At 44.3% G+C, this 27,720-nt stretch overlaps 1 protein-coding gene across 2 annotated transcripts; it reads left to right on the top strand.

The window, feature by feature from the left end:
- Window positions 1–2,190: 2,190 nt before the first annotated feature.
- Window positions 2,191–27,241, top strand: RFWD3 (ring finger and WD repeat domain 3). Of its 2 annotated transcripts, none has more exons than XM_004600875.2 (13): window positions 2,191–2,268; window positions 4,579–5,147; window positions 7,838–8,022; window positions 10,083–10,153; window positions 11,231–11,425; window positions 11,510–11,601; window positions 13,091–13,205; window positions 14,115–14,343; window positions 15,479–15,629; window positions 18,459–18,635; window positions 21,695–21,909; window positions 23,688–23,899; window positions 24,584–27,241. In XM_004600875.2, the coding sequence occupies exons 2-13, from the start codon at window positions 4,597–4,599 to the stop codon at window positions 24,725–24,727; spliced, it is 2,337 nt and encodes a 778-aa protein (XP_004600932.1). In that variant the 5' UTR covers window positions 2,191–2,268; window positions 4,579–4,596; the 3' UTR covers window positions 24,728–27,241. The 2 variants fall into 2 exon arrangements, with proteins under 2 accessions (XP_004600932.1, XP_055002069.1); XM_055146094.1 differs by having other exon boundaries at window positions 11,234–11,425.
- The last annotated feature ends 479 nt before the right edge of the window (window positions 27,242–27,720 follow it).

Here is a 27,720-nt window from a genome sequence, read left to right on the forward strand (position 1 = left end):
AGCCAGAGCTGCTGGCAAAGATTAGCAGGTGAGCATGAAGCCGAGAAAGCCCTGCCATTTTATGCATGTGTACCGCCACTCACAAGTGGAACTACACCATCCAGCCGCCAGAGGCATCTTGCAGTGCCCTTGCAGGGCGTGCGGGGACTGTAGCCTGTGCTGGTGAAGAGGTGGATCAGGTCCACTAGTGCACCCCAAGCCTATAAACATACCTGCTCTTTTCTAAAGTCGTTTATTTCCTCCTACTCGCTCCTCCTTGGATTCCAAGTACATAAATATTGATTTTTTTATATCCCCTCACACGTATCTCTTGAGGGCTTACTCTTTTTTTTTTTTTAAGACCAAAGGATTCTTAAAAAAAATTTAAAAAAATAAATAGATCTTCTGTGGAAAAAAAAATAATACATTTAGTGCCAAAAAGCAACTGAAAAATGGAGAGAAATATCACATAGGAGTAATTGTAATTACAATTATAAAGGTATAATTTTTTCTATAGTATGGATTGGTATTGACAATAGTAAAGCAGTAGAAATAGCACTGTAGCACTGTCGTCCCATTGTTCATTGATTTGCTCGAGCAGGCACCAGTAACATCTCCATTGTGAGACTTGTTATTACTGTTTTTGGTATATCAAATATGCCACAGGTAGCTTGTCAGACTCTGCTGTGTGGGCAGGATACTCTTAGTAGCTTGCCGGGCTTTCCAAGAGGGATGGAGTGAAAATATGTAGTAAAAGCAGTAGAAATATGTAGCTTAATTTTTAATACTTGATAAACATTGCTATAATTTTAAATGATCACAGTATGAAAATAAAAACAGTTATTGAGTCATTAAACCTATCATATGCTTTCTGCAAGCTGAAATTATACTTTTAAAATTATTTAAACGGATGATTTTTTTCTATTGGACATTTGATCCTATAAACAATGTTTCTGAGCATTTTTCTTGTGATTAAAAATATATATTAAAAACAAGTTATAGTGATAGGCAAAAATGAATAATCTAATTACTGCAAAATCTGATTGCATACATTTTTAAGACAACACAGTTTTTTTGGTTTTTGCCTTTAAGTAGCGTGGTAACACATGGAGCTTTAGAATAAGATATCTTGTTATGTGTATCAAAACTATAAAGAATGATTAACACTTTGTGAATAAATATAGGTAAATTTAAAAAAAAATTAAAAAAAAGACCAAAGGATTCTTTTATTTATTTTTGCTTTTTGGGTCACACCCAGCGATGCTCAAGGTTTATTCCTGGCTCTGCACTCAGGAATTACTACTGGCAGTGCTTCGGGGACCATATGGGATGCCGAGGATTGAACCTGGGTGGTCCGCATGCAAGGCAAACGCCCTACCCGCTGTACTATGGCTCTGGCCCCCAAGGGCTTACTCTCTTTTGTTTTGATTTTGGGGTCACTCCTGACTGCACTCGGGAACCACTCCTGGAAGTGCTCAGGGGACGGTGGATGGGATGCCGGAGATCAAACCCAGGTAGGCAAGCGTCCTACCCACAGTACTATCACTCTGGCCCCATCACCTTTAATTTTTTTTTTCAACCCTTTACCGCCACTGCCCTTCTATGTGTTTCCTCATTCTGGGGGGTGATTTTTTAAAAGTTACTCTATAGCTCTTTCAATAAAGAACAAGGCAACTGCGCTAGGCCGGGCTAGGTCCCTTCTCCCAATTTCCAGAGTGTCATGCTTTCGAAATGATCCGCTAGGAGTTGGGCGAAGGGTGCAGAGGACTGGTGCACGCGCGGCGTTCCTGGGTTTTACGCCCCGCACCGTCCACTCCACGCCACTGGGAGCAGATTCGAGCACCGCCAGGTGTGGCCGGAGAAATGTTAAAAAAAAAAATAAAAACAAAAAATCAGATAAATCTTTTGTTACAAGGTCGTCCCGCCACTTAATTCAAATTGAAAAGATTTCTTCTTCCGCAATTCTCTCGGAGAGGCTGGGCGGAGATGACAGACGGAGATTTCTACCAATAACAGAAGGCCTCCTAGCCCGTGGCGCTGCCCAGTCAGTTTACGAAGATCAACCAATGAAAGTGCTGTTGCTGGAGCTAGTTGGCACTCAAGGAAGAAGAAGAAGATCTATTGGTCACTGGTGGAAACTGCTATCCAATAGGAGCAGCCCGGCTCCGGAGACGTGTGCGCGCTCCTTGAGTCGCTCCGGAAGAGGCGGTTGAGTCGGTGCGAGATCTGCGGGAGAAACGGTCGCGCTCCGGCGGGCTCGTGAGGCGAATCGCGTCTTTCCCGCTTTGGGTGAGGAGGACGCCCGCTGCTTCTCGGTTCTTAACCTTCTGTCTCTGGGGCAACTTGTCGGGTTTGAATTCTAGACCCCGCGGGGCCTACGGGCGCCGCCTGAGGTGGGCGGCGGGCGGGCTCGGAACGCCGCGCTGTGGGGGAGGTTCAGCGGCCCCTCCGGGAAGCCCCCGGGCTCCGCGGCTCCGAACTCGGGGTGCTCCGTGTAGGAGCGGAGGTGGAGGTGGCCGCGCGGGGGTCGGTCTGCGCCCCTTGTCCCTGGAGCCGGCGCTCGGCTTTTGCACGTACCGCGGAGCCACCATTTGCACGTTAACGTTGGGACTGAAAAATCGTTTCATTTTGCTTGGACCTCTCGGGAACTCGGTTATCTCGGTATTTTTTTTTTGTCAGGGTCGTTGGGTGGGTAGAAAAAGTCGGTTGGGCTGAGGCGACAAGCAAGTCGCCTGAGGTGCCACGGGGAGGAAGGGTCGGAGCTGGGATTTGGAAGTCGAAGTTGGGGGGCGGGACGCGCCCGCAGCCTTAGTTCCTTGCCAGACTTCACCTGGGGGGGGGGGCGAAGTGAGGCGCCTGGAGGCCTGAGGAGGCGGCGCAGGCCTGAGGGGTGCCCTGCGGGGGAGGCCGGGCGCCGGGGTGGATCCGCCGCCTGCGGGGCGGAAGCTGCTGTGGCGCGTGCGGGTTGCGGGTTTGGCGACGTGGGAGATGGTGCCGGGTGTCTGCGCCTGTTGGAGCCGCAGCCGGCCTTGCCCGGGGAGAGGCCTTGCCCGGGGAGACGTTTGCTTCACGCCGCCCTCCTGCCGCTCAGGTGAGGGTGGGTGGGCTGGGTCGGGAGCAAACGCGCGGCTGTGCGGGCTGGCATGGATGATTTGGTTCTAGGGCCTTGCAGACCCGGGGGGGGGGGGGCCTCCCCCGCGTGGTTGGGGGAAGGGGGGGCGGAGCTCCAAGATCCTGCCCTGCCCTTGCAGCTCTTGCCTCCAGCAGCCAGTGATGGAACTCTTAGAAGTCTTGGGAACTCACCAACAAATCTAGCAATTCTTTTTTGTTGTTGTTGTTCTTTGGGTCACACCTGGCGGTGCACAGTGGTTACTCCTGGCTCTGCACTCAGGAATTACCCCCTGGCAATGTTCAGGGGACCATATGGGATGCTGGGAATCAACCCAGGTCAGCCGCGTGCAAGGCAAACGCCTTACCCACTGTGCTATCACTCCAGCCCCTAAATCTAGCAAATCTTGACCTGAACCTTTTGATAGTTTCTTCGTTTTTAATTTAGATTTTTGTGTTTTTTTTTTTACGGGGGGGCAAACCTGGCTGTGCTTGGGGATCAGTCGTTCCTGGTGGTGCTCAGGGGAACCGTGTATGCAGGGCAAGCACCTTATACGGTCTATGTTATCACCAGTTTGAACTAAATAAGTTTCTTTTAACTGAATTTTCCTTTTGGAGGGGCATACTCGGCGATATTTCTGGGTTACTCCTGTGCTTGCAATCAGGGATTACTCCTGACAGTGCTTGAGGCACCATATGGGATGTCGAGGATCGAATCCAGAGCATCCTGTAAGGCAAACATCCCGCTGTACTATCGCTCTGGCTCCTGAATTTGAATTGCTTAATAAAGCTTTTTTTTTTTGGAGGGGGGGAATTAGTTATTTTACATTGAGTTAGAAATTAGTTAAGGGGCTGGAGAGAAACTAAAGCTGGTAGGGCACTTAACTGGCAAGCCTGGGTTCAATCCCTGGCACCCTATATGCCTCCTGCATTCCAGGAGTAATAAGCTCTTGCTCACTGTGAATCAAACAAACCAAAAAGAGTAAAACTGCGTTTGTAAGAGATTTACAAAATTCAAGTTACAAGATTACTTTGACTTTTCTTATTGTGGAAAATTGGTTGTTCAGTCTCTCTGCTTCCTGTACTGTAAGTGTGAAGAATTTTTGCTTAACAAAAACCAAATATAGATTACTTTGAGACCCAGAAGTTCAGTCCATGTTTTTTCATGAGATGGCACTAGGTGTACTACGCACTAAGATGTAAATGTGAATACACTAAAATGGTAAAAATCTTCATATTAGGCTTCTCAGCTTTAATAGTAGTGATTTTTGTTTTTTGAACAACATCCTGCGGTGCTCAGAGCTTACTCCGAGTGTGCTGGAAGGATCTTATCAGGTGCAGGAATTGAACTTGTGTTGGCTGAGTGCAAGGCAAGTGCCCTCCCCTCTGTATAATACAGCCTCAGATCGAAACCTAAATCACTTCTGAAAAGTAAAATATCAGCTTGCATGACCTTATTTTTCCTGTTTTACTAATGCTTTTTTTCAACAGCTTAATGCTTGCTCAGTGATGGCTGACGAAGCAATGGAGTATGATGCTCAGGTACAACCGGATCCTCCTCCTGTAGAACAGCCTGTTCCTGCAGAAATGGCCAGCAGCCAAGAACAACCAGCCGTGCCTCCACCTGCTCCTGCAGAAGTAGTTAGTGTTCTGGAAGATCCACCCCAAATCCAGCTTACCATTGGAGATATGATCAATGAAGCGCTCCAATCCACTCCTGATGAACTTATTGGCCCAGATGGGACTCTGCCTTTTCCACAGGTTGACCTTGACCTGACTCAAGAAAACCCCTTGGGAAACCTTAATATAGATAGCAACGATCCACGTGCTTCAGGGCCAGTGTATGTGCGAGGGGTTCATTCTGGCCGTATTCTCCGTGTGTCGTCATTGGAGTCTGTGAACAGCTTCATCAGTGGGCTCCAGAGACTTCATGGCATGCTGGAATTCCTGAGACCTGCATCTTCAGACAATAATGTGGGACCAGTGAGAGCGAGGAGACGGAGAGGGTCTGCTTCACGAAGGACAAGAACTGGAGGGTCTCAGAGGACAGATGCTGCCAGGTAAATAAAGTGTATAAAATTGCAGATAGTACCAGACTGGAAATTGTAAACCTTAGTCTCCAGTTATACAATGCTTTGCTTTCGGAATTGTTGTGATTTTTGACAAGTTGGGTAAATTCTTTGTGACTGTTTCTTCAAAAGATAGAAATAAAGATGTTTACCTTGGGGCTGGAGTGATAGCACAGCAGGTAGAGCATTTGCCTTGTACATGGCCAACACCTTACCAGCTGTGCTATTGCTTGGTTTTTTTAAATCCAAGTGCCAGAAAAAGCAAGTTGGTGGTTGAGAAAGTGCCCCTAGCAAAAATGAGGTCTTAAACTTAATCCCCAGTGCAACCCTCATGCTTGCATGAGGCTATTCTGACCATCCCTTGATCTGGATCTCTGAGAAGGGAAGAAAGTGTGAAAAACTAAGGCACGATGAGGGGCGTGCATACTCACAGGCTCTCTGGGCGGCTCTGTCTCACCACCCGCGTTTGGTGCTCTGGAACCACTATGTGTGGACTGGATCAGGACGGCCCGTGGTCAAGGACAGGCAAAGGAAGAACGAGGACCAAGTTGGTTGCTGATTAGTTACCGTTTATTCAATCTTCCATCTTTCTCATCTCCCGCACTCCCAGCTCCGCACTCCCAGCTCCGGCCTCTCTCTGGATCAACTGCAGCCTCTCTCTAGTCTCTCTTCCTACTTGTCTCTCCCACCTTGCCCTCTAGGCTACACCCAGCCAGGTAGCAAAATCAACATAAGAAAGCCCTTCCTGAGGGCAGGGCATTCCAAAGCCCTTCCTGACTCTTAAGGTTTTTTTTTTTTTCCTTTCCTTAGTCCAAATACTTATTAACATCTCAATACTAGTTATTTTTGTATGGACATAGCAAGAGATACATTGAGGCTTGCAAGGCAGCTCTCCTGGCAACATCTTGCCACAGACTCAGACCACAGCACTCAGGCCAGATTAATCATTCCTCACCCTAGCAGGGTCTAGTTATCACTGTTTGGGTCATAACAGCATTTGTCCATGATCAAGCTCTTAACTTACAGTTAAGCATTAGGCACTTTGGCCAGGCCCATCTCGATGCCAGGGTAGCACCACAACTCACTGCTTGCCCTGGGTCCGTCTCCTCCCTCATCGGGACCCTGCTTTTGGGGGTGCTAGGAAGTAAGGGCAGCTGAGGCTTAGGTTGAGAGAACAGATGCCCAGGAGGAAAATATCATGTAGAGTCAAATGACTCCCAGGTTATAAAAGCATAGCATTTATTAAGTCTTCCTCTGTCCATACAAAAAGGACATTGCTCTGAATAAACTATGCAAAGGACTCAAGGAGAAGAGAAAAACAGTATTTGCAAGTCAACAGAACACTAAGAAAGAAGTTACAAATAAACAGAGGAGTGGGAGCACTGTAACAGGAGTAACCCAATAAACCTAAACTATCTGAAGCTATGTTATCCTACAAGAAAAAATTAAGGGGGCCGGAGCGATAGCACAGCAGGTAGGGCGTTTACCTTGCATGCGGCCGACCTGGGTTCGATCCCCGGCATCCCATATGGTCCCCCAAGCACCGCCAGGAGTAGTTCCTGAGTGTAAAGCCAGGAGTGACCCCTGAGCATCGCTGGGTTGTGACCAAAAAAAAAAAAAAAAAGCAAAGAAAGAAAATTAAAATAGCGGTTGGAGCAATCACACAGCGGGTAGGGCGTTTGTCTTGCACACGGCCAACCCGAGTTTGATTCCCAGCATCCCATATGATCCCCTGAGCACCACCAGGAGTAATTCCTGAGTGTACAGCCAGGAGTAACCTGTGCATCGCCGGGTGTGCCCAAAAAGCAAAATAAATAAAGTTCCCTCGGTCCTTTTTTTAAAAAAAAAAAATTTTAAGTAAGTCACTGTTGGTGTTTGATACTAAATTACACATTATTTATCATAATGTATGATTTGTTTTCTTGGCAGTAAGAGCATGGTATGCCCTTGTGCTGGATCACAGGCTTGATCAAGGCTGAGAATTGTGGGTGGTGCCCCCAGATCTCAGCATTGCTTTCCAGGTCATAAAATAAAGAGTTGAAACCAGACTTCAGTTAATGTGGCTACAGTAACAAAATCCCACAAGGCCATATTTGATCATTGAGCAGTTACTAGAGGGGCTACTGTCAGAGGTTAGTGCTGGGAGTTGCTACTAGTGATGCAGTGTCAAGACTTCACACCACACATAACAGGCAAGTGTTCTATATTTGGGCCATGTCTTGGCCCTCGAGTATGTTAATTACTATTAGACAAATTTGTGTTTCTGCCAAGGTATTAACATATGGCAAGGGGCTAGAATGATGGTACACGGGTAGGGCATTTTATCTTTTCATAAGGCCAACCTGGGTTTAATCCCTCGCATCCCTTATGTCCCCTGAACACTTCCAGAAGTGATCTCTGAGTGTGTCCCAAACCTCCCCCCTCAAAAAAAGAAAAAAAGACCAGAGATTAGCAAAATTGCAATTCACTTTCAGCGGTAGACTTATGTAGAAGTTGAGTGGAAAAGAGACTCCAGGTGAACAACCAACATTTACCTGAACCTGCTTTTCCTACTTGAGCATTTTTCATGGCTTGGAAGTGATCTAAGAACTTGGATTCACCTCTAAGTTGCTGTAATTGTAAATTATTCTTATGATGATGCTCCATTGTATACTAATGTTGGTGTCTTTCTATATGCATAGGTCAAGAGCCCCATTGGATGCTTATTTTCAAGTGGGCAGGGCTCAGATTCATGTGCAGAGTGGTTTAGATCCAGTAAATCCTATCTCTGAAGAAGTAGAAGTGTCCGATAGTTCTGAATCTGATAGCTCCTCAGACTCTGAAGAGGTTGATGTCCAGCCAGAAGAACCTGGAGCTGTTTCAGAAGGTGTGTGGTTTCATTTAGGTTTGGATTTACAAGCTTATCTCTAGAAAGTTTCATCATCATCATCATCCCGTTGATCGTCAAATTTCTCAAGCGGTCTCAGTAGCGTCTCTGTTCGTCCAAGCCCTGAGATTTTAGAAGCCTCTCTCTACTTGTCCTTCCAATGATGCCATACTGGACACTCTTTCAGGGTCAGGAGAATGAGACCCCTAGCTGGATCTAGAAAGTTTATTCTCCAGAAATTTGAAACTCTAGATTTGTTTCAATAATTTCTCTCCCTACCTCCTCTAATGTACTATAGATCTCTTATTTGTTGGGCAGACCTTTAACTGGCTACAATAAAATAGTGGAAGATGTGATCTGATGTGTAATTCAAAATGATTTATCGCTCAGGGAGCCAGTCACTGTGGGATGCCATTAGATAAAGAAATGTCATAAATTCAGCATCCTATCTAGTCTGCCTCTTAAAAGTCCTAATATATTGTGTTGTATAAGTAGAACCTTATCAACTGCAAAAACCCTAAGGCCATATGCATGCATATATTAATAAATGCTCAGATTCTGATCCTATCCCATTAAAAGGAAATAAGCCCACATCCATATAGTTGTAATCCTTTGTATTTCTGTATTCTTAGTAAAATGTGATACATATTTTTAATTATTATTAAAAAGAGAGGCCAGAGTGATGTTATAGCTGTTAAAGGCTTTTCGTCTTAGAACTTCCTACCTGGGTTCAATCCCCAGCACCCCAATTAGCCCACCAGGACTGATCTGCCATCCCTTAGCATAGAGCCAGGAAATTAAGCCCTGAGCTTAGCCAGGTGTGACCCAAAAATAAACAAAAATTTTCTTAAAGGAAATAGCTTGCGGGGCTGGAGTGATAGCATAGCGGGTAGGGCGTTTGCCTTGCACGCGGCCGACCCGGGTTCAAATCCCAGCATCCCATATGGTCCCCTGAGCACCGCCAGGAGTAACCCCTGTGCATCGCCAGGTGTGACCCAAAAACCAAAAAAAAAAAAAAAAAAAAATAGCTTGCTGGAGAAATAACTTTCCAGGTTTAGGAGGAAACATATCAGGTAAGCCGAGGATAATTTGTGTTAGAAAGTAAGGAAACCATCTAAGGGTCTTTTTTTTTTTTTTTTGCTTTTTGCTTTTTGAATCACACCCCAAGATGCACAGGGGCTATACTCCTGGGCTTGCACTCAGGAATTACTCCTGACGGTGCTCCGGGGATCATATGGGATGCTGGGAATTGAACCTGGGTCTGCCGCGTGCAAGGCAGATGCACTACCCGCTGTGTTATTGCTCCAGCTCCTGAGTCTCTTAAGAGTTATATTAAGTATTGGAGCAAATACGAGGCCTCTGGTGGCCTATAGTAGGAATATTTTGAGTACCCATGGAATGATGAAAATATTCTTATATTGTACATTAAAATACATTGAAGTATATTAGACCTGTGAAATTATGTAAATTGTGTACTTTGAACACTAGGCTGGAGAAATTGAACAGTGAGGGCGTTTTTGCATGCAGCTGATAAGGTTTTATCCCTGGCATCCCATATGGTTCCCTGAGCACTTCCAGAAGTAACCCCTGAATCACTTGTCAGGTGTGACCCAAATAAAAACAAAAGAATTGCTAATGGGGGCCAGAAAGTTTGTATAGCAGATAAGATACTTTTTTGATCTCCGGTACTAGACGGGGGCTCTGAGCACTGCCTTGTGTGGCCCCAAAACAAAAATTGCTAATTGTTACTTGGGGAAATGTTTCTTTCAGAGAAACACTTAGAAATGGAAAGCTATGAGCAGGAGGTACAGTACAGGTAGGAAACTTAACTTGAATTCGACCAACACGGGGTAGATCCCTGGCATCCCATATGGTCCACATTCATCTGTTCTTCCCCACCCTTGCCCCCATGCACTGCTAGGAGCCAGGAGTAACTAATTCCTGAGCATCGTGGAGTGTGACCCCAAAAGCAGAAAGGGGAGAAAAAAGGAAAGCTTTGGGAGTCAGGCTGTTTCCGTCAATCTTTCCTAATGTTCTGTAATTTCTTCAAATGATGACAGATCAACCAGGAGGCATCTCAGCAGATCAAGATGTTATATATGTTGGTGGAGGAAAGAGCCTTCCCAAACAGGTAATACGAGCACCTTTTATGGCAAAGTTTGAGATACATACGTATATAGTGTTTGTGTGTGAGAGAAGTATTAGAGACGTGCGTGAGACATGAGAGAGATGGGCAGACAGACTTCGTGATAGTGGGGGGAAAGCCAGGTTTGAATATTAAAGGCGGCTGCAGGCTGGGAGCTACTTCTGGCTAAGTGCTATGGGGCCATTTGGTGCTTGGAATCAATCCTGGGGTTCCTGCATGCATAAAAGCATTACTTGGGACTGGAGTGATAGCACAGTGGGTAGGGCGTTTGCCTTGCACGTGGCCGACCCGGGTTCGATTCTCAGCATCCCATATGGTCCTTGAGCACCGCCTGGAGCAATTCCTAAGTGCAAAGCCAGGAGTAACCCCTGTGCATTGCCAGGTGTGACCCAAAAAGCAAAAAAAAAGGGGGGTATTTAACCCCATTGAGCTATCTCTTTGGCCCAAGTGTTGTCTATTCTAAATTTATCAAAATGTGTTAAACTTCATATATGGAGTGGTGTCTTGAAATTGTGACCAAGTTTTTTTCCTTGGGGATGGTAAGGAGGGGGCCGAGTTTTTTTGGGCCACACTCATTTGTGCTTCTGACTCTAAACTCATATTTTTGGGGCTCAGGACCACATGGAGTGCCAGGGAATGAACCCAAGCTGGCTGTGTACAAGTACCCTACCTTCTGGACTAGCTCTCCAGCCCCTGAACCAAGTTTTTTTTTTTTTTATCTGCTTGAGGTGATGATATACAACAAAGCTGCTGTTCCCTGTTGATTTTCTTGTTTGCCTTATTCTTTTATATCTTTAAAAAGACAGCATTTTTAAGTGAAAAGAAAAATATAATTTTGGTCTAAGCTCAAAAAGTAGTGATATTTTTATTGCTATTACAATTCTGCTAGATTGCATATAGAAAGAACAAGTGGTTCATTGATGCTGCAGGTTCTACTGGCTTCCAGTTTTTAATCATGTAACAGATGTTACGTGATTTGATTATTTTGTTAATAGATGCATATTCTCTTCAAGACTAATTATTTCTTTTCTCTAATTTGAGTATATTCTGGTTTTCGTTCAGCAGTCTCCCCAGAAGTCTAACCCTCTTATGTCTTCTGCATCTGTGGATGAGGACGAAGGGGACACTTGTACAATATGTTTGGAGCAGTGGACTAATGCTGGAGACCACCGGCTCTCAGCATTACGCTGTGGGCACCTCTTTGGGTATAGGTGCATTTCTAAATGGCTCAAAGGACAGGCACGAAAATGTCCCCAGGTAAGGACACTGCAAATGCATTCTCGACCTGTTAAATCAGCAGGATTCCTAAAACCACACTAACTGTCCTGTTGGATTTTCTAGTGCAACAAGAAAGCCAAGCATGGTGACATCGTTGTCCTATATGCCAGATCCCTGAAGGCTTTGGATACTAGTGAACATGAACGCATGAAAAGGTAGGTAACATGATGCTGCCTGGCAGGAATGTTCTTCTCGATTCTTACATGCTGGGAAGGAGAAGTGAGCATCACTCAGTATGTTTCTCAGTGACACTTTCCATGCAGTTTATTAGGAGACGACTGACAGTTTGTTTAACTGTCACAGTTAAGTTTATAAAGCATGTCAGATCTTCTTAATATGCCTCCTAAGTACTGTCCTCCATTTGAAGTGATTTGGCAGAGTTTGGGAGAACCACATGGGATATCGGGGATAGAACCTCGTGTGGCTGTGCGAGGCAAGCGCCTTATCCACTGTAGTATCATTCTGGCCTGTTATTGTTGTCTTGATCCAGCAGATACCTTTAGTCTTTGTGAATCACTAAGAGGTGCAGTTACATACCTACAAATTTTTGTGTTTATGTTTCAGTCATACAATGATCGAGTACCCATCCCTCCACCCGTGCCCCTTCTCCTTCACCAATGATCCCAGGATCCCTCGCACCACTCCCCCTTTAGTCTTTTTACCTGCTACCTCTTTTATTGTTTGGCCCTAACTCAAGCAGAGAAATCTTGGCTCTACTACTCATTTTTAATTTTTGTCCCCATTCTGTGGTATGAGACAAGTTTGTGGTTCTCATTGTTTATATTAATTCTGGAACACCAGTCTTTGGTGTTATGTGTTTAGAAAAAATTTTTTCATAAATTAAAAACTTGCGATTTGCAGTTATTGGCAGTTGTTTTAAGCTTATTTCAGCACCAGTCCTACAACCAGTGTCAACTTCCTGCCACCAGTGTTTTTCCTTTTCCCTTCTCATCCCCAAACCTTGCCCCATCCTCTGCCTGTCAACTTGATAGGTACATGATAGTTTCAGTGGATGCAGCTTCTGTTGTGATTTTGAACTTGAGATACTTTATGTGTATAAGTGTGTGTCTGTGTGTGTGTGTACACACCACACTTTGGTTTTTGGCCACACCCAGCCATACTTGGGGCTTACTCCTGACTGCACTCAGGGACCACCCCCCAGGCAGACTTCGGGGATCATGGGTGCTGCTTGCAGAGCAAACACTGTACCTCTGTGCTGTATCTCCAGCCCTTATATGCTTTTTTAAAAATAATGTTTAGATTTTGGACTACACTTGCAATGCCCAGGGCCAATTCCTTGCTCTGTACTTAAGAATCATGATTCTTGGTATTGCTCAGGGACTGTATGTGATGCAAGGGATAGAATTTGGGTCGACAGTAAAAATGCCTTACCCTACTATCTCTCTGGCTCCTCTTTATAGTTCATTGTAATGATGTCTCAGGGACCGCTTCTTGAGTTGCTTATATAAATGTGGTGGTCTTATATAAATCGAACAGTGCCCTTACTCCTGTAATACCACTTTTGTATTGTCATGCTACTTTTTTGTATCAAAACTATGTGGATCATAGCATGAACACGACTATGTCATTGTGAGGAGGAAATCTTCTCTAGTCTTCCAGCTTTTTACTTAGTTTCCTCTGTAGTTCCTTAGAAAAGGAGCAAATGCTAAGGAAGAAGGCCGAATTAGAATCTGCACAGTGCCGACTCCAGCTTCAAGTTCTTACTGATGAGTGCACTAAGCTTCATGGTCGTGTACAGGTAATTTTGCCATCTCGGTCCCAAAGAACTACTAGAAGAATAATTGGAAATAAATCTAACTCTATAACTGAGGTTCATCTCAGATCCAGAAAGAAATTTTGATACAAATAGAATTTTCTTGGTTTTCAGGAATTAAACATGACAAAATGTTAATTTTGTTTTGGGGCCACACCCACTGCAGCTCAGGGTTTACTCCTAGCTCTATTTGTTTTTGGCCATTTTGGGGGGGTCACACCTGAGGCAATGCTCAGGGATTACTCCTGGCTCTGCACTCAGTAATTACTCCTGGTGGTGCTGGGGGACCAAATGGGATGCCGGGTCAGCAGCTTGCAAGGCAAATGCCCTACCCACTGTACTATCGCTCTGGTCCCACTCCTAGCTCTGTACTTAGGAATCACTCCGGGAGTGCTTGGGTGACCATATAGGCTGCTGGGAATCAAATCTGTGTTGGCCACATGCAAGGCAAAAGCCCACCCTCTCTATTACCTCTGCCCGCCCCCTCCCGCCCACTCTTAGATTCTGATTAGAATTTGTGCGGAAGCTTATGATGTTAGAAATATATCAGTGTGAATTTTTAATAAATTACCAACTGTTAATAAATTGTAGTTATTTAAGGCATTTTATTTCCAGTTTAACAAAAAAAAGGACTTTTGGTACTAGAGTGTTAATTCAGCGGGTAGAGCACCTGCCTTGCACATGGCCGACCCAGCTTCATTTATTGGTACTCCATAATGTCTCCTGCGCACCACCAGAAATGATCCCTGAGTGCAGAGCCTAACTACAGCACTCTTCAGGTTCACTTTAGCATTTTCACTAAGTGCTTTAGAAATAGCCTTGTATCAGATAAGAAATTGTGCATCAGAGGAAAAATTAGCAAAGTTTCACATTAACAATTGTTTTTCAATTTAGGACTTGCAGAAACTTATTGTGGAGCACCGGGATCAGATTTCAAAGAAGTTTGGAGGCTTCCAAATCAAACTCGAAAGTGGCCTACCCTCAAGCCAGGGCCTTCACAAGTATTGTCTCCAGAAGACCTTTACTGTGTCTCAGACTGGCCACTGCCGAATCATGGCTCACTGTGATTCTATGAGCTGCCTGGTAGTGTCCCAGCCTTCTCCTCAAGCCTCCTTCCTTCCAGGTGAAGACATTGTGGTGGAACTGGGGGTTCATACTCAGCAATATCAAGGGCTGCACTTGGCTCTGTACTCTGGGGTTACTGCTTTTTTTTTTTTTTTTCCTCTCGTTCAGAGGTTACTCCTGGTGTGCACTCAGGAATTATTCCGGGTGGTGCCTGGGATGCTGGGATCAACCTGGACTGACCAAATACAAACAAATGCCTTACTTGCTGTCCTATCGCTCCACCCCCTGAAAAGCAACCTTTTATTTATTTATTTATTTATTTATTTATTCATTCAACCTTTTATTTTTGGACCATACATCTAAGGACTGGGGGATTGCTCTTGGTATTTGGAATCTGTGTTACTGGGGCTACAACCCAGGAATCCCAGAAGTAGTTCTTCCTTTTTATTGCTAATTAGTTTTTTTCCCTTTTTGGGTCACACCTGGCGATGCACAGAGGTTACTCCTGGGTCTGCACTCAGGAGTCACCCCTGGTGGCGCTCGGGACCACATGGGATGATGGGAATCGAACCCGGGTCGGCCGCGTGCAAGACAAACGCCCTACCCGCTGTGCTATTGCTCCAGCCCCACTAATTAGTATTTTATTGTAATTACATGCAATGTTTTGTAACTGACCCATTGGTGAACATTTGGAGTGGAATACATATTCTGGGTGGGGTCACACATGGGTCTATGCTGAGGATTGCCCCCAGTGGTTCATGGGGGACCATGTAGTGCCAGGGGTAAACCCAGTATCTCCTGTGTGCAAGGTGTATACCTTAACCCCAATACTATCTCTTTGGCCCCCTGGAGTGAAATATACTTTTTTAGGGATTGTATTTTTTTGGTTTTAGAGGGCATTTGCACAGAGGTAACTCCTGGCTCTGCAATCAAGAAGTACTGGCAGTGCTGGGGGACCCTATGGGATGCAAGGGATAGAGCCCAGGTCAGCTGTACTACCTCTTCAACTCTAAGAGTCTCTGAGAATATACTTTTTTTTCCTAAGGAATATACTTTTGAATAGAATAGAACCCTGGGATTTTTTTTGTTTGTTTAGCTTTCCTCCAGGGATTTTCATACTAAGATAGGAATAAAAGAGCTTTGTCCTAAATGTACTTCACGTGATTTACTTGATCACCTTTTGTCTTTGGTAGGCTTTGGAATTAAGATGTTGAGTACTGCCAATATGAAAAGCAGTCAGTATATTGCCATGCATAGCAAACAGATCCGTGGACTGGCTTTCAGTAGTAGGTCCAGAGGCTTACTGCTCTCTGCTTCCCTCGACAACACTGTTAAGCTGACCAGGTGAGTGCTTTGGTGAGACCACTGAAACTGGGCTGTATAACTTAGTATGAAGAGTATGGAAATTTTTATCAGTATTATGATAGCTTTCGCTTTATTTTATTCTAGGCATTGTGTTACCCAGCTGGAGAGAATACAGGCATTAAAGGCACTTGTCTTGCTTGAGACTGCCTTAGTACAATAACCCAGCAGCACATTTAGTCGCCAGACATTACCAGTCCCCTAAACTTGGCTGTTGTGGCCCCAAATCCTCTCCTAAATAATTTTTAAAATGTACATTGTATGCCATGCAGATGAGTAAACCCTAGAGAAAGTAGAATGACAGTATGCGGCGGTATTTCCTGCCTAACTCACCATCCCAGCATGGCAACCGCACATTCCTAATCTTGTTTGGATCATTCGTAGCAAATATGTTAACCATAGATTGCTGGGCTGTCATTCATGATATCATTTATCAATTATTGTAGTGATTACATTTCTCTTTAATGTATACTGTACATACTGTGAATTTGATTTGCGTGTACTCCATGCCTTTTTTATTTTTTTATTTTTATTTTTTTAAATTTTTATTGTATCACCATGTGGAAAGTAACAAAGTTCTCACGTTTATGTCTCAGTTATACAATATTCAAACACCATCCCTTCACCAGTGCCCATATTCCACCACCAGAAATCCTAGTATACCCCCCTTCCCCGCCCCCCATCCCCAACTGTATAACTGATGAATTTCACTTCGTTTTCTCTTTACCTTCATTATGTTCCATATTTCAACACAAAACTCACTGTTGTTGTTGGAGTTTCCCCCCAAGAAAGACAGCCCTACTACCAAGGCAGCATTTGATAATTAGTTTTCCATTAAAAGATTGTATGTTTTCAGATTTTGCGGCTGCGCGGTTTAGAGTTGTCCCAGTCCTGCGTCCGGGAGCCGTGTTAGTTGCTGCTCAGTGTTGCCGGGTCTCCATCTGGAGAAGGTGTGCTGGCTGTACCTCCTCTGTCTGGAACCCCGGTGTTGCTGGCCCCGTCTTGGGTCCGGAGCATTCTCCAGCCGCGTTGCTCACCAGAAGGCCCAGCTTCTCTGTTGAATGTGGCAAGATAGCACCGAGGGTGGGTCGAGGGTGTGACTTCCGGTGGCCATGCCTTTTTTAGATAATTTTTTATTTAATTTTTGTAGCTAAATCTGAGGGACATCCTTTTGATGCTATCAGCCTGACAAACTTTTTTTTTTTTTTTTTTAAGTTTTGTGCCATGCCTAGTAGTGCTCACAACTTTCTTTAAGCCCTGTGCTCTCACAGGTCACTCCTGGAAAGCATATGGTGCTTGGTGACTGTATATGATGCTAGAGATTGAACCAGGGTTGGCCACATGTAAGAAGAGCACCTAACTCTTATATTATTTCTCTAGCTCCCCCACCACCCATAAGCTTTTGACATTGTAAAAAAAGATTTCTGCTTAATTCTGTTTCCATTTGATGTACCATGGACTTTTTTTTTTGTTTTGTTTTTGGGGGAGTAGGGTTACACATTCAGTGATGGTCAGGGCTTACTCCCCAAGAGTAAATTTATGCACTCAAGAGTAACTCATGTCAGGCTTGGGACCATATGGGATGCCGGGACCAATCCAGAGGAAAACATTTTTTTGCGGGGGGAATACCTGGGTTGCTTCTGACTCTGTGTTCAGGGATCACCCTTGACGGGCTTGGGGGATCTTACAGTGTGAATTCACAAGTGTGGGTGTGCAATGCGTGCTTTCGGAGGATGATAGCTACCTCCCCAGGTTTCTTCAGCAGGGAGACAGAGATGGGGACCACAAACTGATGGTAAAAACGGCCTGTTTAATGCAGAGCTGCTAGCGTACTTACAGAATATCTGAAGGGGGCTTGAGTTATAGGACTGCACCTAGGTATGATTAATCATTTATAGAGGTAAAGTGTTAAGATGGAAGCAGTTCTCTTGGGACTGCTCTAGAAGACATTCTGTCTCCCAGGGACATCTATATTGCTTTTCTCTTTCCCTATAGTTGTACGGAATAAACAATATTGAACATTTCTTATTAGTACTTGCAGTTATTTGGATAAGCTCAGTGAAAGATAATAGGTTCCAAAACTCAGTTTTCTGGGCTCCCGAGGGCAAGCAAGGCTTTTACGGTAAATCTCAGACTAGGTCTTCAGCTTGACCTTCTCCATGGGGATCCTGTCTCTTAGGTCGTAACAGCTTGCATCAAGACCACGCTTTTATGCTTTCTAGACTGCCCCATTTCGATGCTGGGGTAGCTTTGTCATTTGTTCCGGGTCCATCCCAGTCTCTCGGCAGGATCTTCCTTTTGGGGTGTTAGCAACTACGGCAACTGAAACCTGAATCAAGTAATTATGACAGATGCCCAGGAGTAGGTATATTTCCCAGTCAGTCAACTCCCACCTATTAGGAGTAGAGCATTAGTGGTCTGTGTTTAAGCAATGAACATTGCTCTAAAGTAAAATTTGAAAAGGCCATATAAGAAATAGAAAAGCAAGTAATTCACTACAAATACATAGTCCAGAATTACCAGAAAGCTTTGGCTTATAAGTAACCAAGACTGACTTGGGGAATTGTGACAATGAGAGGTAAAACACAAGCAAAGGGTAACCATAAAGTTGGGAGATTAGGAATGCTTGCAATGGCAAGCTTCTTTGGGAAGAGGAAAAGGGGCAGTTCACTGATGCAGACTAAAACACTGGATATCCAACATTATAGGATGCCAGGGATCTAACCCAGGTTGACGACGTGCAAATATCTCTGCTCTCCCAAGTTTGATTTTCTTAATGCAAAGTTGTAATTATTCATGGTACTTTCTTAGCCTGGAGACAAATACTGTGGTCCAGACTTATAATGCTGGACGTCCTGTTTGGAGCTGCTGCTGGTGTCTCGATGAAAATAATTACATCTATGCTGGCCTCGTCAATGGATCGATCCTGGTGTATGACCTTCGTAACACAACCTCTGCTGTTCAAGAGTTATTCCCTCAGAAATCCAGGTAGCAGCCACTCACTTTTATTTTAGATGCAACAGTTGCCTCTTGTAAGATTGTACTAAACTCTAGAATGTTTGAGAGTTGATCAGAAGTCATCCTCACAGAAGGCAGTTCTCTGAGCCACTGAGCTCGTATTGCTTCAGAGTAAAACACTTAGTTTGCTTTTTTGGTTGATTGTTTGGGGGCTACACCCAACAGTACTCAGGACTTACTGCTGGCTTACTATTCAGAGATCAGTCCTGGTGGGACTTGGGGAGACCATATGGGATGCTAGGGATCAAACTCTGGTTGGCCACATGCTAGTCAAGTGCCCTACCTGCTGTGTTGTTGCTCCGACCCAGGATCCTTCATATTTTCATGATATTGCATATGGTAGGGAGGTCTTGTACTTGGTACAGCCAAATTTTGTAATTGCTCATTACTCTTTTTTTTTTTTTTTTTTTTGCTTTTTTTGGGTCACACCCAGCGATGCTCAGGGGTTACTCCTGGCTTTGCACTCAGGAATTACTCCTGGCAGTGCTTGTTGGACCATATGGGATGCCGGGGATCGAACCCGGGTCGGCCGCGTGCAAGGCAAACGCCCTACCCGCTGTGCTATCGCTCCGGCCCCGCTCATTACTCTTTACCAGTGTTTAGAGCCTAGATCCACTAAAGGTAACCATGGTCATATTTCATAACCTTTGTGGGTGTTACTTGTAAATACAGTTAATACAGACTTAACTTCAGTGGCCTTGTATCTAATGCAAAGAAAAAAGGGTAAAAGGGGCTGGAGTGATAGCGCAGCGGGGTAGGGTGTTTGTCTTGCACACAGCTGACCGAGGTTCAATTCTCAACATCCCATATGATCCCCCGAGCACTGCCAGGAGCAATTCCTGAATGCAGGAGCCAGGAGTAACCCCTGTGCATCGCCAGGTGTGATCCAAAAAGCACCCAAAAAAAAAGGAAGGGGGGTAGAAGTTCCATGATTTAGAGGTTGGATAAATTCTAAGTGGATGAGGCACTTGCTTTGCTGGCTGCCAACCTGTTTGATCCTTAGCACTATGTACTGCTCTTGAGCACAGCTGGCTATGGTGCAGTGTGCATGGGAATCCCAGGAACCTTGGTCTATTTTTTTAAAAGTTAAAAAAAAGCTGTTTTGGGACTGGGAGATGACTCAGAGGAGTGAAACTCATGATTTTCATGATGCAGCTCTTGGTTTCTTCCTCAACACAAGTGATTAGCCTGAGAACTGAGGATGGTGGCCACCAATACCACTGAGAGCTGTGGGTTCTCAAAAGGAAAGTGGGGTGTGGTCTGAACCAAAACATGAAGTATCTGTAGATACTTAATTTATAATTAAAATACAAAAGGGAAAAGTAGCAACATCTGAATGGAAAGATAGCACTAGAGTAATGATTATTGACTAGAATCTTGGCTCAGCACTTGGGGTTTTTTTCTGTCTGGGTCACAGAATGATGCTTCAGTGATGATGGTGTAAATACATCCAGATGTTGGCAAATGAGGTGACTGAGATAAGTTCACAGGAACATAGTCATCTGCAGGCTAATGTTCTATGGGTCACTCCTGGTAGTGTTTGGGGAACCATATATAGTGTTGGGAATCAGACCTTGATAGTGTGCAAGACAAGTACCCTACCTGTTGTACTCTTCTCTCTGGTCCTTCAGATAATTCTTGACATGCTGTGCTGATTATAGGCTTGCAAAAAGATTTAGAAACTATAGAGGTGATTCTGAATTGAAGTGTGATTTCTAGAGATTATCTTTAATGGGGACCACCCCTAGTTGTGATCAGAGTATTGTGTGCTGGAATCTAATTCAGGATCTCAGAGATTCATCATGTCCCTGACCACTTGAGCCACATCTCTGGTCCCTAACCTTCATTGTAATTGAGTCTGTAGGTTACATTTTGGGTATTAGCTGTATAAGCTGCATTTCTTCCCCTGATGTTTCATTGTGCATGGCTAGTCCCATTTCCAGAAGCTTCACACCAGTCAAGCTTTTTCTTCCTTCCTTCCTTCCTTCCTTCCTTCCTTCCTTTCTTCCTTCCTTCCTTCCTTCCTTCCTTCCTTCCTTCCTTCCTTCCTTCCTTCCTTCCTTCCTTCCTTCCTTAGGGAGGACCTTTATTTTTTTATTTGTTTTGTGTTTTGCTTTTTTGGGTCACACCTGGCAGTGCACAGGAATTACTCCTGGGGACCATATGGGATGTTGGGAATCAAACCCAGGTTGGCCATGTGCAGAACAAATTCCCTACCTGCAGTGCTATTGCTCCAGCCCCATCTTTTATGCCACACCGGGCGATGCTTAAGGATTATTACTGGCTTTGCACTCAGGTGCTATGGGAACTATATGGGATGCTGAGGATCAAGCTTGGGTTGGACGTGTGCAAGGCAGATATCTTATCTACTGTATTACCACTCCAGCCCCAAACTCCTAGGGAGTTGGGAGATAGTACAATGGGTAGGGAGCTTATTGTGTATAAAGCCAACCCGAGTTCTATCCCTGGCACCCCATATAGGCTCTTGAGCACCTCCAGGAATCAGCCCTGAGCACAGTCAGATTGTGGCCAGAACTGGGAAAAGAAAAGTGGTACTACATCCAGTAAATTTTTTCTAGCTTCTTTCTTTCACTGCTTTTAGACAGTGAATCTCCTGAAATTATATAATTATATAGAGGGAAGGAGGGAGATAGAGGGAGAGGAGGAGATTGAGAACACAGACACATATTCTCAGGTTTCTACAGAGTGTGTTGATAGTTTTGTCCAATGTCTTAGGCTAGCGATCCACAGATTATCTTCTACTTTTTTAGAGGTAGAATGTGTTGGGGGGGGGCTGGAGCGATAGCACAGTGGGTAGATCTTGCACTCGGCCAACCCGGGTTCAGTTCCCAGCATTCAATATGGCACCCTGTGCACCATCAGGAGTAATTCAGGAGTAATCCAGGAGTAAGCCCTGAGCATCGCTGGGTATGACCCAAAAGGGAAAAAAAAAAAGGTGTTCAAGGGCTCCTGCTATTGAGGTCTGGGCAATCCTAATAGTGTATGTGAGTGTGATCTTTTTTCTTCAGATGTCCACTGGTGTCTTTGTCATACCTACCTCGAGCTGCCTCAACTGCATTTCCATATGGTGGGGTTTTGGCTGGGACTTTGGAGAGTGCAACCTTCTGGGAGCTGAAAACGGACTTGAATCATTGGCCTCATGTACTACCCTTGGAGCCAGGGGGCTTCGTAGACTTTCAGACAGAAAGCAGCACTCGTCACTGTCTTGTGACTTACAGACCTGGTAAGTATTAGAACTAGAACGTTTTTGTGGGAACTTTTGTGGTTTGTTGGGTCACATTTTGGAGGAAGGAGGGCAGGAGAGCTTGCTCTCCCCATTAGGAGACTTTGGTAAGCTTCTGATGGACTGGTCAGAGTGCAGCTCTTGCTGCTGCAGGAGGATGGTGCCTCAGTTATACCGTGGAGCTGTCTCCCTGCTCTGCACTTGTGTCAGGAAGGCCACATCCCACCAGGTAGTCCCTAGAAGTCTTTTAGCTTCTTGTGGAGACCTGTTCTAAGACATCCGAGCTGCCCTTGTCATTTTTTATGATTCCTTCTTGCCCTCATTTATTTATCTTAAAAATTTATTCATTGATGGGGGCTGGAGTGACAGCATAGCGGGTAGGGCGTTTGCCTTGCACGCGGCCGACCCGGGTTCAAATCCCAGCATCCCATATGGTCCCCCGAGCACCGCCAGGAGTAATTCCTGAGTACAGAGCCAGGAGTAACCCCTGTGCATCTCTGGGTGTGACCCCCCCAAAAAAAATTATTCATTGAATCACCTTGAGAGCAGTTACAGAGCTTTCGGGTTTAAGACTTGGTCATACAATAATGAAACACCCATCCCTTCACTAGTGCACACTCCCCACCACCAACAACCGTAGTATACTCTCATCCCATACCCTCCCCCACCTGTGTGGTATATGATGTCCACATTACTTTCTCTACTTTGATTACATTCAATATTTCGACACTGGCCCCACCATTGTTATTTGAGATTTTTCCCCAATACTTAGATCTACCGAAGAGGCAACAGTAGACAGTTTCTTTTCTATTGCTGATTATGAATAACATAGGATATTGTGCGGCTGTGCAATTTTCTTGCCTTTATTTATTGATGAGAAGGGCCAGACTAGGATCTCAGTGGTTCCTTCTTACTTGGGGCCAAATACAGTAAGTGGAGGTTAGATGGGACTCTGATGTCCTGTCTCATCAGCACTGTCCGGCTGCCTTCTGAACCAGGGCTAGAACTAACTGCTTGAGTTCACTGTTCTTTCCAGATTGAAAGGTATGAATCTAAAATTCCTGATGATTTATGTTGATAGTCTGGAAGATGTTTTACTAGAGATAGTCATTAAAATGCTGAGTTTACGACTTGATAAATATACAGCAGATAGGGGGCTTGCCTTACAGCCGACTTGCATTCAATCCTTGGCATGCCATATGGTGGGGGTTGGGGGGGACCAAGTTCAGCGCAAATTGTGAGTAGATCTATCTAATTATTTTGAGGGAGAGACTATGAGCAGGCTCTTTTTGTTTATTGTTCATGTCATGACTTCTTTGTCTCCCAGGCTGTGATTTGTTGAGTGTTGTGAAGCTTAGATTCATTTAGGGGAGTGAGGGTGGGGCATACCCAGCAATACTCAGGGGTCACTCCTGGCTCTGCACTCAGGAATTAGTGCTGGCAGTGCTCGGGACCATATGGGATTCTGGGACCTGAATCCAGAATGCTAGGCAAGCATCCTACCTGTTCTACTATTAGTCTCGCCCCAAGAAGAGCTCATTTTCTGAATTGTTTACCTCATAGCTAAAACCTATTGTAGGTAACTTGAGTTTTTAGATAACTTTTACCTGATAACCCTAGCCTATACTCTCGGGTTTCATTTGTGCTGTATTATGTTCTTAGTATGTTTGCTTTGTTGCTATTTTTGTGGCTTTTCCACTCAGACTATTCGCATCTGGGTACTTAGTGCAATTCGTAGGACTGTCCTTTAGGGACAATGATTTATTTTTCTCTTATAGATAAAAACCACAGCACCTTACGAAGCATGCTAATGCAGATGTCCTACAAGCTGAATGATGTTGGGCAGCCAGTGTGTTCATGCCACCCTGTTCAGACATTTTTTGGCGGACCCACTTGCAAACTACTGACGAAGACTGCTGTATTCCAAAGCCCAGAGAATGATGGCAGCATTCTGGTCTGTCATGGGGATGAAGCATCAAATGCTGCTATGGTGAGCCCATTTTTTTTTATATACAGAAGTATTTATGCAGAAAGCCAGATTTCTTTAATTACATTGTATCAGCAGACACTTGGTTTTGTACACAAGTCATACTTCTCTTTATTTTTGGGGGGAGGGTGATTTGGACCACTCGCCACACATGTTGGTGTCCAGGGCTTACTCCTAGCTCTAATTTAGGAATGACTCATGATGGCCCTCTGGGGATTATATATGGTACATGCAAGGTGATTGCATTAAGACCTGTTATATTATCTCTTCAGCCTGGTATTTTTCCATTTTGATGCCTGTAGCAGCTTCTCCTATTCCATACACATACTGTTAACTTAAGAATGAAGGTGGTCCCGGGTTCGATTCCCAGCATCCCATATGGTCCCCCAGCACGGCCAGGAGTAATTCCTGAGTGCATGAGCCAGGAGTAACACCTGTGCATCTCCAGGTGTGACCCAAAAAGCAAAAAAAAAAATAAAGTTTCAGTGCGGAGACAGGGACTTTTTATTTTTATAGACTTCTCTATTCTTGAAAGAGTACTTAGAAGAGTCCCTGGCAGATAGATTATTGGGATGAATGCTAGGCATGTTTTTCAGATTCACAGTTGTATTAATTACGTGGTGAGGCACTTTCCATCAGAAATTCCAGTGGAATGACTATTAACTAATTTCTGCTTGTTTTCTGTAGCTCTGGGATGCTGGCAGTGGGACGTTGCTGCAAGAACTGCAGGCCGGTCATCCTGTCTTGGACATCTGCTCATTTGAAGTAAACCAGTCTAGTTACTTAGCTGCTTTAACAGAAAAGACAGTCCACATATATAGGTGGGAGTGACCCGAGCCTTTGAGACTTAACAGGCATGGTGCTAGTTTATGTTTATTATTAGCTCGTGTCTTAACTGTAGACATGACTTCAACCTTTCGGGATCATGGTTCTTTGGATTAATATGTTTCTAGGACTCCAGATCTCTGAACACTACTGATAGATATTGTTTCATCAAAAGTATGACTGCTGTTCCATCTGCAGAAGCAATTTCTTGGCTTAAAGCCTTGATTCTTTGTTAAGAATTATTTTCTGTAATTCTTTGAGACTTTCTCGTCAGAGATCTCATTTTAACAGTCTTTGAGGATATGAGTGCACCAAACATTTCTGGGCAGCTGGTGTCACTAAGTGATAATGGAAATTGGGCTTCTTTGACTTGGAAATTACGTGTATTTTGGAGAGGGACTAACCATCTTTTGGCTGTAGTATGGTTGAACACAAGAGGGCACTATAGAACTTCAGAAGTTCTTGATCTGTTTCTGCCCCTTGTGGCCTGCAGCTAGTAGCATGATTTTATTCCCCGAAAGTGTGTTGTAGACAGCATCAGTTCTGCTTTGTGGCAGTAGCAGTGATGCAGTTCTGCCCTGCTGGGATATTGCAAACCAGCTAATGGAAGAAGCTAACGCACGAGAGACCCTTTAACTCACATTATGGGAGTCAAAAAAGTCTCTAGTTTCTTGAGCAATGTAGTGAAAATTTTTTCCTACCTAGCTTAGAATCACTGGATCAGTTTTATATAAACTGTTACTTTGAAAACCTGTCCCATTCTCCATCAAGATGGGCAATGTGTTAGAGCACATCGAGGCTGGGGGTGTAGCTTAATGATAATGTATTTTGTGTGTATGAGGCCCTCAATTAAGTCCAACACTGAGAGAAAAAAAGTTTACTTGTCTATTGGGATTACAGAGCTTATTGAGACTTTCCAGTAGTCTTTGCTTTTCTCTCTGAAGATGTTTTAATGTTCTGAGTCCAAAGTTTCTCTGGTTTGCGACCCTCAGTGACTTCTTTTAAAATTGATAGTAGGGGAGCCAGAGATGGTACAGAGGTCAGGGGTTAGGGCTCTTGCCTTGACATGCAGCTGAGCACAGCAGTAGTAAGCCCTGAGTGCTTCCAGGTGTGGCCCCCAAGCAGGAAATAGTAATATTGAGCTGTTGTTAGTTGAGTGATTGTGCTCAGGAAGATAACAGTAGTTGAGGTCTGTGTGAATTGCAGGCAAATGCTTTCCAGTTTTCCCACCCTGTGTGGGCTGTCACTGGAAGGTACACTCTCCTCCCATGGAGTACTTAACATTTGTGAGCTTTGCCTAAGGTGACTCTGCTCTCCTTGACAAAACATGCCTCGTGATGTGAGCAATTAGTGTCCTGTCCTGGGGAGCAGGTGGTTAACATTTTCTTTAATAATTGTTGTGAAAGTGTTAGCCACTTTGTGTTTTTTGTCTTTGGACCCCATGCAGTGGTCCCCAAGATTTATTCTTGGCTCTGAGCTCAGGGATCACTTTTAGCAGGGCTTGGGGGACCGTATGAGGTTCCAGGGATTGAACCCAGGTTGGCTGTGTGTAAGGCAGGTGCACTATTTTCTGTCCTATCTTTTATTTTAAAATAGTTTGACCTTTCAGCTTCTGTTTTGTGTATATCTTATGAGCAGGGTTTTTCACAACAAATTATCCCAGAGCTCCAAGTTGTGCCTTTTAAACAATAGCCTACTCCCATTTGAAGGCATCTTTTAAAAGTAAAGTTCTCTGAGAAAAAGACCCTATTTCTCAGAGGAAATAATCCTTTTGATGTGTTGATTTAAGATTGTCTGCTCAGATTTAGAGCTTCAGTGACCGAAGTTGAATTTAAAAAGCAGAACCTGCAGGTAGGACAGATCCTACTTGTACACTACCAACCCGGGTTTGATCCCTGGAGTTGCATAAGATTCCCTGAACACCACCAGAAGTAACCCCTGAGCATCATCAGGGTGGCCTAAAAAAACAAACCAACCCAGGTTTCCATATTGTCAGAGAAATTGCAGGTTCCCAAGCCCAGACTACCACTGTCTTTAACAGGTAAAATATTTGATCAACCTTAAAATTTGACTACCATTAAAGTACACTCAGCAGTACTGATTGATTCTAGAAGCTTAAGATCCAGGAACCTTTGAATGTTGGATCGATCTCATGCCTCACTAGTCCTTGTTTTTTTCCAATAAATTGGGATGTTTAGAAACAAATTATAATGCAACTGATTTCTTCAAAGAAAAGAACCCCCAACCTTGCCCAACTGGAAGGAGGGAATATCAATAGAGCCAGGTGCTGGTCTCTATGCACTCCCCAGCTCTGCTCCACACCATCTTTCCCTCATCTATGTCTAAAATTGCTTTCCTTTTGAGGGTCTGGGGTTCAGCAAATTCAGTATATCCTATCATTGTATATACCTTTACCTGCTTTGAAAATGGGTGATGGGTTCTCTGTTTGTGTTCTGTTTTTAATAATTGTGTTTTATATTTGTTTCACTTACATGAAAATAAAGCACTTGTTAAGTGTAACTGCTCCTGATTTGTTTTTTTTTTTTTAACTTCCAAAAGCAGGAACATGTATCTGATCCCAGCCTGGTAGATCTGTTTTCAGAAATAATTGAGCCTATGTTTCACAGGCTGGTTCTTAGTTCTGACTGTTGTGGGGCCGTACCATATAATGACGAGCTTCACACTGCCTGCTGCTTGAGGTCATTCCCAGGGGGTATTGGGACCATGCAGTGTAGGGGATTGAACGTAGACCTTCAGCTTGGAAAGTATGCACTATTACCCTTCAAATTATCTTCCAGGCCCTGAAGTAAATGTCTTATGTAAGGAGACTGTAATGTGGGGGAAGAGAGGGAGGATACTTTTTTCTTCTTTTTAGTCCTTGGCAGCAACACAAGTCATATGTGAGCCCCTGGGTTTTTACTTAGCTTAGTTATGGCTTCATCTCAGTTTCTTTGTTCTAGAAATTCTACTGCTATAAATCATGGTAGTCTGGAAAGAAT

Source organism: Sorex araneus, chromosome 8 (genome assembly GCF_027595985.1).
Source record: "Sorex araneus isolate mSorAra2 chromosome 8, mSorAra2.pri, whole genome shotgun sequence".
Classification (NCBI taxonomy): domain Eukaryota; kingdom Metazoa; phylum Chordata; class Mammalia; order Eulipotyphla; family Soricidae; genus Sorex; species Sorex araneus.